The 9673-nt window shown below is 43.4% G+C and overlaps 1 protein-coding gene across 1 annotated transcript; it reads left to right on the top strand.

The window, feature by feature from the left end:
- The first annotated feature begins 32 nt into the window (after window positions 1–32).
- On the top strand, window positions 33–7422 carry LOC307079661 (ubiquitin-conjugating enzyme E2 E1). The gene is made up of 6 exons (XM_079742114.1): window positions 33–100; window positions 1135–1320; window positions 1639–1689; window positions 4165–4297; window positions 5439–5586; window positions 7284–7422. Exons 2-6 carry the CDS (start codon window positions 1166–1168, stop codon window positions 7379–7381), a joined length of 585 nt encoding a protein of 194 aa, XP_079598240.1. The 5' UTR covers window positions 33–100; window positions 1135–1165; the 3' UTR covers window positions 7382–7422.
- The last annotated feature ends 2251 nt before the right edge of the window (window positions 7423–9673 follow it).

Below are 9673 nucleotides of genomic sequence, written 5' to 3'. Positions count from 1 at the left end.
GGATAAGGGACTAGCCCACTGAAGCCGCGGTACTTCCGTTCCGCAGCAGGCGAGAGGCACCAACCGAGACAGTGGCGGAGGTCCAGACACAATAGAGAGGGTAAGTTTCAGCCAAAATAGCACTTTAAAATGATTGTAGGTCGAATGTAAGCTATATCCCGGAAGACAGAAGGGGGACATGATTATGTTTCTCCAAATATAACATTATTACACATGTGGACTTAAGCATAAGAAGCAAATAAACAAGACGTTCCCGGTTAGTGAATCGCTCCATAAGGGCACTGACTATTTGCTGGGACGGAGCTGGTTTGGCTTATATCATCAATACATTAAGCGATGCCAACCGGCAATGACGTGACGATATCGTTTGAGCCTTATTGCGAACCATGGTATACTCAAAACTGACAATATGACACCACCACGATTCTCTTTGAAGGTTTTGGTCAGATGTTCAACACGCCATAGTTTAAATAGTCTTCCAGGGAGTAGTCGGACCCAAGGCCTGATCGGGTTATCAGTTTGATGGCCAACCTCTGCCAGTGGACGATTCATAGTGGGACCATGTCTCCCTCTTACGCCAATAAGTCCATCGGCTGACCAGCTGAGTTACTGGTCAGCGTTAGCAAAGAATACAATTAGCACAGTGGCAGGTTAGCTTGCCAGCTAACACATCGCTGGAGAAAGCTAACTTTGGTTAGGCTAGTTATCGTTGCGTGTGGATGACCAAATAGTTAACTAGCATTGTTTTGACCCCTCCCTCTACCAAACACCCGTCCGAGACCCCTGCTGGAGCCATAGCCACTCAATTATCCCATGGTCTGATCGCCACACACAGGATTCATGCAGCTGTATTTCATATCAGAGAATGGTTTCGTTTGGAAATTAAAGCCGAAGAGACCCAGATTTGACTAGCCTTTCACCAGACCGGTGAAGACGAAGTCATGTCTGTAACCTATAAAATGGATAATTCTTATTTGAATAATGTCTGACGTATTTTTTGGTTCATTACATCTTCAATGCATTTTGAATAAGTTAACCAGGTGGATGCTTGAGGAGACCTAGATTCTCATATGTACAGTTTGGGTCCATGTCTACATTGTTATTAAATACATGGCTCTTCAATATCATGTGTAGGTTTTTTGGCTCTTCTCCAATCCAAACCGGTATGTCGGATGAGGATTCCCGTGCCAGCACCAGCTCCTCCTCCTCGCCGTCTCCTGCCTCCATCCAGAACCGCCAGAGGGACACTCCTTGCAAGAAACGGGAAAGCAAAGCCAGCATGAGCAAGACCTCCAAGTTACTGTCCACCAGTGCCAAAAGGTAGCGCAAGCATCCCTGTTCTCAAACCTCTGCATGCCGTTAGCAACTATGTGGGGTTGCCTTTTGACCCAGGGTCCACCAAATTATATTTTGTGCAGTAAAATAAGCCATACATTCACAACATCACCATCAATAAACGTGTGGTATTTCTCTTTGAACATTCTCCAGAATTCACCTTTTCCCTCTTCAAACATACTAGTGTTCAACTATGCATTAATTATTCAAATTAAACGTTTTATTTGTTTTCCCCTGTTTTTCAAGGAGCACTTTAATAATACATTGCTTGGTTTATTTAAGTGTGTTTGTCTGCGCACACAGGATTCAGAAGGAATTGGCAGATATCACACTGGACCCTCCGCCAAACTGCAGGTGGGTTGACCCCTGACCTATTGCTTTATTTTTCATTGGTTCATGTTGAGCTGTCTATTCATATTTGCCGAGAAACATTTTCTGAGAATTCGTGAACTAGTTAATTTCTCACAGTGCCATGTTTCATGTTACCTTTCTGAGGTGCTGCAGAGGCAAACCTTAGCACACACATTCACCCCCACTTCCTCAATCACACCTTGATTTTGATTTGGTTACAATGCTTGCATTTGATTCTGCACTCTTAAATATGTTAACAAATAATTAGTGCAGTCAAAATTAAGTTCATCTTAATGAAGTTAAAAAACAAAGCTGCGCAATTAACGCAGCTTTGTCTACTTCCGGTAGTGGCTGACCTCTTTTGATCTACCGTCGAGAGGAACCATTGAGTCAAGAATACCCACTTAGTGTGAAGGCGAGAGGGCACAGAGGATGAACATGCTTGAGGAAGGAGAGCACGTCTCTCTCACACTGTTTGAGTTTAAAGAGCCAGTGAGCCTACTGTTTCAGATGGAATTCAACACTGTGTTATTCCCATGGTAATGGCCCATGCCGACCTTATGATACCTGTTTACTACCGTCGTTTTGCAAGTGTTATGAGCTTTGTAAAAAGCAAGGTTGTATATGAAATCTATCACACCTCGTAGCGTTATACTATAGTTGTCCAGGAAGTGGACGAAAGCCCAACTTTCTCTCGGACAACGCAGTCAACCTCTGCCAAGACAGAGCTCTGCACGTCCACACACACCGCGCCACCGGTGCCCCTGGTCGTGACGTCAGACTACCTCTGAAACAAAACAAAAAAAAACGCGACCTTCGTGCGCAGCCGAGAGGCTCTTTCCCATCATGTTATCGGTCATATATGATTAACTGGCTCTTTAAATACCCACTTTGTGTTGATTATGTTGTGTTGAAATATTCACAACAATTTCAGGTATATATAATTTCAAATGAATGTTTATCACAACTGCAGGCACACACAAAGAATAACTTTCACTTTAGTAAGCTTTATCAAGACTATTGATGGCGATACCATTTGAATTGCATGCTGGTTGCCAATCCTGGCTTGTCTGGTGGGGAAACAGTACAGTCTAACCAGCAGCAGATAGTTTGACTAATGGCTCCAGTCTCTGAATCATAGTGTGACTGAATGTTTTGACCTGTGTGTGTGTGTGTGTGTGTGTGTGTGTGTGTGTGTGTGTGTGTGTGTGTGTGTGTGTGTGTGTGTGTGTGTGTGTGTGTTCAAAGACTTCATGTAATCTGCAGAATGATCAGACTTCTTGGAACTTCTTTCAATGATGAAGATGCAAAAATTCTTTGTTGCTGGGCAGGTGGAGCTAGTGGTTTTCCAAGTGCTCCTATTTAACTGCATCTGTGGTATATTGTTGTCGCTCCTTGGTTATTGTCTTCTAGAAGGAAGAAACAAGGAGGGGAATTATTATGGTTGTCAAAACAGATGGACCAGAGAAAAAGAGAGGATTGTGTCTTTTTTTTTTACATGCTGGTATTCAGTATTCTGCTTTATATTGGAGCTCGCTTTGAGAAGTCTGTTTATTTTCTTTTTAAAATTGAGACGAAGACTTAATTTCATCAGCTGCTCTACAGATAAACGATTCTGACTTTAAATACACTTGATTCCCCCTCCCTCCCCCGAACTCTACGTTTGTCTTGTTTGAAACTATTTCAGAAAAAGGTCCAGTGTTTTCTTGCTCTTTATTGCTTTCATTTGAACTATTTAATGCTGTATACTATAAACATATGGCATGGTTTGGATTACAATTGGTATCTATACATCTGGTTTAAGCTAGAGTAGGCGATTTATTTACATCCTGACATAAATCAATAAATCCAATGCTTTGACAAAAAAATCAACACCAACATCCGTTATCGGTCACTGTCCCATACCTGTGATAAACCTGCCCAATCATTTAATCCGGGCCGAATTAAATGATTGGATGGCCTACTTTCCCGGCCTCCTGCCATCTTGGGCTGGCACTAAGTGAGCTGGACCAGAGTCTTCCACAGGACAGGCAGACCTATAGAGGGAGGGAAGCCCTCAGTCTGTCCTTCCACAGGACAGGCAGACCTATAGAGGGAGGGGAGCCCTCAGAGTCGGTCCTTCCACAGGACAGGCAGACCTATAGAGGGAGGGGGAGCCCTCAGAGTTGGTCCTTCCACAGGACAGGCAGACCTATAGAGGGAGGGGAGCCCTCAGAGTCTGTCCTTCCACAGGACAGGCAGACCTATAGAGGGAGGGGAGGCCCTCAGAGTCTGTCCTTCCACAGGACAGGCAGACCTATAGAGGGAGGGAAGCCCTCAGAGTCGGTCCTCATTGGCCGGGTCTATCCACATTGCCTACCCTGCCTTTAAATTGAATGAATCTATGTTTCCATTTCGTCTTTGAATAATTTAGGGTTCATTTATCTATTATGATTATTATTTTATAAAGGATCTTCTGATTTGACATGTTTCCCTCAGTGCCGGGCCCAAAGGAGACAACATCTATGAGTGGCGATCCACCATCCTGGGCCCCCCGGGCTCCGTGTACGAGGGAGGAGTCTTCTTCCTGGACATCGCCTTCACGCCAGACTACCCCTTTAAACCCCCCAAGGTGAGCGCACATTACCCCTTCAAACCCCCAAAGGTGAGCCTGACTTCCCCTTCAAACCCTTCAAAGTAAGCCTCAATACTAGGATTGACGTAAAAAACACATTATTGCATCGTTGCAATATAGCTTTGTTGCCAAGGCCACCGCAGTGGACGAAAAACTACCGGCATAACCGCAAAGAAAACCCCTGTTATATTAAAATTTGAGTTTTTCATCTTTTTTCTTCAACCTGACTTGATTTCCACATCAAAGTTTGTTTTATATTATATAATGTAGAATATCATAAAGCTCCATCCTCATTTGAAGTGCAGAGCCTCCCGGAACCAAGACACACAAAACAGCATCTAATTTTACTTGAATTAAAAAGATAAATTCAGGTTTTTTGATTTAACATGTTGACGTTCACTAATATTCTCAGTGATGTACTCGCTTAATTATAGTAAATCTAGCTGACCTAGAAGAGACCAGTTAAAGCCTTATATTTATTTATATTGAATCAGAATCCTTAATTCAGTAAGGGGCTGGGGCTCAACATTTAAAGAAATGCAGTCGTTTTCACAAAAAATGCTGCCATGAGCCACCGTAGCTTAGAGCATGGGAAAATTCTTAAAAGTGACAGCCCTCCCCCTTCATGCCCCTAAAATGAGCCAGAATAAAACTTCAGACCCTCCAAGGTGAGCCAGACTAAACCCGCATAATGAGCCATTTTTAAAGAGTGTTAAAAATCCGAGCTTGAGTTCTTTCAACATAGGAAACTATATCCTCTTTGCAAAATATGTCCCTAATTATGTATGATAATAAGTAGTTGTAAATAGCTCAGCTTAAAAAAGAAAGTAGTTTTTCTCTTTTGTACATCGTTTGAAAGTTACACATGAGTTCCACTGTTCCACTCATTCTATTGTACAGCCGTTCCATTGTTTAGTTGTTGCTTTCTTGTTCACCACTAGAGGGCAGTAGTTAATTTCAGAATCATAATGCTTCCGTGACCCCATGCAAGTTCGGAAGATTAAAATATCACACCAACTGAATATATTTGTGTTATACTTTTGCTTTAGTGTTTTATAGGACACCAAAACATTTACAATAGCTACTTCTTGATCGTTTTAACACTGGTGGTTTTGACTGTTTCCTATTGTGTGTGCAGGTGACCTTTCGCACCAGGATCTACCACTGCAACATCAACAGCCAGGGGGTGATCTGTCTGGACATTTTGAAGGACAACTGGAGCCCCGCCCTCACCATCTCCAAGGTCCTGCTGTCCATCTGCTCCCTGCTCACAGACTGTAACCCAGGTAAGGGCCACCTAAACCCTCCTAAACCCACCAAGCACAGTTCGGTAGCAAAGTCCTTCAGCCTATATTAAGCTACAGCTTGGAACACAATTCCCAGGGAGGTGAACACACAGAGACATAAATATATATATAATAATAACTGCATGCTATAGATTAACTAGTGTTTATGTTGTGTTTAAGAAGAGCCATTGAACTAAATGCTAACCAAGCACTGCACCTCTATTGGGATATCAACTGCTGTGAGTGTTGATTCCAACAAAGCCTGAGACTTGTTTGTCAGCTTATTTCACTTATATGTAACACAGACTCAAAATACTGGGAAAGGCACTATTCAAAATAAAAGTTAAACCTTGATATCTTACGAATACTGGAGGATATTTACCTTGTTAGGGCGCACTCACACTAGGCAATCTGTACCGTGCCCAAGTCCGTTTCTCACCTGTACTGTGCTGAAGTCTAGATCGTTTGGCTAGTGTAAGCACGCCAACCGTACTCAAGTACAGTTCAGATCCGTGGCCTGAGCACACTTCGGAGAGGTGTGCTCAGGCCACAGTACAGATGCTAATGAGCCGACACACACTCACACACGGCTACGCAACCTGAGCCGGATGACGTATAGTCCATGCGACCCTTCTTTCCCATTAAACAATAAACATGACGGCAAGCGATTCACGTTGGTGCGATAGTGAAGTTGAGTTTTTGATCAAAAATCCCCCGTTCGTCACGGCACAGGCTTTCTTGGTTCACTGGAGAAGGCGGTAGGAGTTTAGACCTCCTTAGAATAATTTGCATACTTTCGAATGTTTATATTTTTTTATGATTGAAGACACCCGCATGCAAGAATAAGTTAACGGCTGAGTGTAGGCTACAAACGCGATTAACTATTTACAAGTGCAAAAACATATTCAGCAACATATTTTGCTGACCACTTGATTTTGATCCCGACAAAAACCTCGTAAGGACAGTTCCTCTGCGTCTCTCTCGTAGATCGCACCATCTTTCAACGTCTTTGTTTTTAATACGACTGCATCACCTTCTCTCACATTCTCAGCAGCTTGCAGATTTCACTTTCTCTCCAGTTAGGCTTGCGGATTTCACTTTCCTCTCCAGTTTCTCTCCAATAACTGCTCATGATCATATCGCTGCGTTTTCTCTGTGGAGACAGCGCAGCAACAGCTCTACTCCGGGAGGGTAAATTGGGATTCTAGCTCAAGCAAGCAATTTACCTTGTGGAGTGTAAACGCGCCGACCATGCCGCGAAAAAGGCGTGCATAAAACGGCATATTTGGCAGTGTAAAAACTCAGTGAGAGAGGGCTGTATCTGAGTAAAACGGCTCCAAATAAGCAACAAAGTAAGAAAAGTGTAAATTGTGTTCTCTGTGTTGTTCTACAAAGCAGCGGACGCTTGATGATGACGTATTATGACGTGGTGACGTATGTACAAGAGGCAACCGTACTCGGGCCCAGTTGAGATTGCCTAGTGTGAGCACAGGCCGGTGCACAGTGGGGGGGGAGGCAATCATACTTGAGCACAGTACAGGTGTGAAACGGACTTTGGCACGGTACAGATGGCCTAGTGTGATTGCCCTTAAAACCCATAATGTGGAGGACTTTCTCATTGTTCCAAACCGGTGTTCACTGCCTATTTCCACTTTCATCTAGTATTTATGGCTACCTCCTGTGTGTTTCCCATGCAGCTGATCCCCTCGTGGGAAGCATCGCCACCCAGTACACCACCAACAGAGCAGAACATGATCGGACGGCCAAACAGTGGACCAAGAGATACGCCACATAGACGCCTGCAGCACAGCCGTGTGTGTGTCAGGGGAGGGAGGGGTAGGGATGGGGGGTTGTAGAGGGATTGGGGGGGGGGGGGGGGGGGTTTGGGGAATCCGCGTGGTTTGTGTTCAGGAATGGTTTCTATCTCAGATTTTTAGTACTTTATTGTCTGGTATATTTTTTGCTTCCTCATTAAGTTATCGCCGCAAAATAAGGTAATAAAGAAAACCTATGGAAAGAAGAGATCTGTTTCATTGCATCCTTATTTTCACATGTATATGTACCGCTAGTAGGTCTCTGACATATATAATATATCTCACACTCTCTCTCTCTCCTTGTGTATCTACATTTCCTTAAGTGTTTGAACCAAACCGATATAATGAATAGGGCAATCATTCTACTATGCATATGAATAATAACATAAGATAAAACTTTTTTGATCCAAGGAGGTAAGTTCAGAAATGAGCCTACTCTCATCCCTTACCCAATACATTCCATGAGTCAGGTTGAACATCTTGATCCAATCCATGCATATCAGTACAGAGCACAGTTTAAAGATGCATAAGTTCTTGTGACCGTGATAGAATTACAAGACAGAAAAAGAATGCAGTATTAATTTTTCATCAATGCAAAATAAATGCTATGCACATGAATATTTATTTGAATATATTATGCATAGTATCTTGTGAACAGAATGTTTATAGAATATTGTATAACAATTGTAATACTAAATATCATTTTAGTACTATAAGTAATAATAGCAATAATGCATGATACGATAGTATGCTCTTAAGACCGTATCCAGGAAGGCTCATCGACATTCAGTTATTTCCAAGTTTGTAGTTTAAGATTTTGCTTGACTTACAACAAGCTTAAAATGGAAGTGCCATGAGCTACCAGTATCCGCTTTGGTGATTATGATTTAAATGTGCAATTAAGACGTTGTGTGGGCAAACTTTTTATTAAAATCGCCTTGGAACTGTGTTGTGAGAGGTAGCCTATGCAATGAATCTGGAGACTTAAAACAAAACAAGGAAATGTATGTTGGCATGTTAAATTAAAGATACACAACAAGGGACGTTCTTTCTGAACACTAAAGACTTCATTTGCATTGTTAAATGATCAGACTGGTGAAGAGATCCAGTCACTCCAATGGGGCAGCATATTATAACCAACCAAGATTCATATATGAACAAAATAAAATTCCACATGTACTGTTTCCAACTCCTAAAAAGTGTGTACACTTTTCCATTGTTGTGCCTAATAAACAAATCTCTGGGACAAAGGGTTGACACATTTGGGAACATTTGCATCATTGCATTAAGGATAACTGCTGTAGGGGGCAGTGCGGTGGTTCACTGGGTAGAGCGCATACCATTAAAGCCCAGTCCTTACTTCAGCAACGGGGGTTTGATTCCTGTTCATGGTCCTTTGCTGCATCATGCATGTCTTCCCTCGCTCCCATACTTTCCTGTTTTACTGACTCTACATTAAAAAGGATGTTTTACTGCTATAGAAGAAGCTGGTGGCTTCTGACCAGAAGTCCCTATGTTCCTCACTGGGCAGTACCCTCCGGGAAGCAACAGGCACTCAAGCAGTTTTGACCATGGCAGAGATGACTGCAGAGATGGCAGGAGAACCATTACCTCATATATGACTATGCTGCCATCCCCCGAGAGGGGCAGCAGGTGCAGGCCTTTCCCAGTGCCTCTGATCAGAACGTCTAGCTGCACCGTCAGGAAGAGCTTGCATATGGGCCGTTCACTGGGAAAGGAATGGCTATTTATTAACAGCCATGTTGAAGAAAACAGCAAAAAACAGTCTGAAAGGGTCTTTCTGGTAGGAAACTTAATGCGGTAGATCGGCTGGGTCAATAAAATGACAAATTTGACCTTTTGTTTTGACCTATGTACTGTTCAGCTTAACTGGCATTTAACTGGAGTGATGCACGCTTCTAGAATAACTTCTAGAATAAACCCTACGCCTACACACCCTGGACAGGCGTAGACTCCACCCAGCAACTGACAGGGTCTTCGCAGAGCGTCGGCGGCAGTACTGGGTCCTATGCTGGAGACAGGCAGTTAGACACCATCAAAGCAATTGTGTCGGATGCAGGAGGTGGAGATGGCTCTTTTAACCTCCTGTGGCAACCCGGCCCCAAACCCTCAGGCCAGGCGGCCCGAGGGAGAGGTGGTGGATGGCGTATACCGCCGATATCCACCAGCCGGAGCCAGAGACCATCCATTGCGTAACTCTAATCAACGCAATGAAGAACACCTCCGGCAGAGGGGGAGGAAGATCAGGTACC

Source organism: Pollachius pollachius (genome assembly GCF_949987615.1).
Source record: "Pollachius pollachius genome assembly, chromosome: 1".
Classification (NCBI taxonomy): domain Eukaryota; kingdom Metazoa; phylum Chordata; class Actinopteri; order Gadiformes; family Gadidae; genus Pollachius; species Pollachius pollachius.
This window is presented reverse-complemented; position numbering and strand designations above follow the sequence as displayed.

Excerpts from the sequence above, each read along its gene's own strand:
- LOC307079661 (XM_079742114.1), top strand. The coding sequence starts at position 1,166 with ATGTCGGATGAGGATTCCCGTGCCAGCACCAGCTCCTCCTCCTCGCCG. Across the intron at positions 1,321-1,638 it reads CTGTCCACCAGTGCCAAAAG|GATTCAGAAGGAATTGGCAG; the intron begins GTAGCGCAAGCA and ends CTGCGCACACAG. Across the intron at positions 1,690-4,164 it reads GACCCTCCGCCAAACTGCAG|TGCCGGGCCCAAAGGAGACA; the intron begins GTGGGTTGACCC and ends TGTTTCCCTCAG.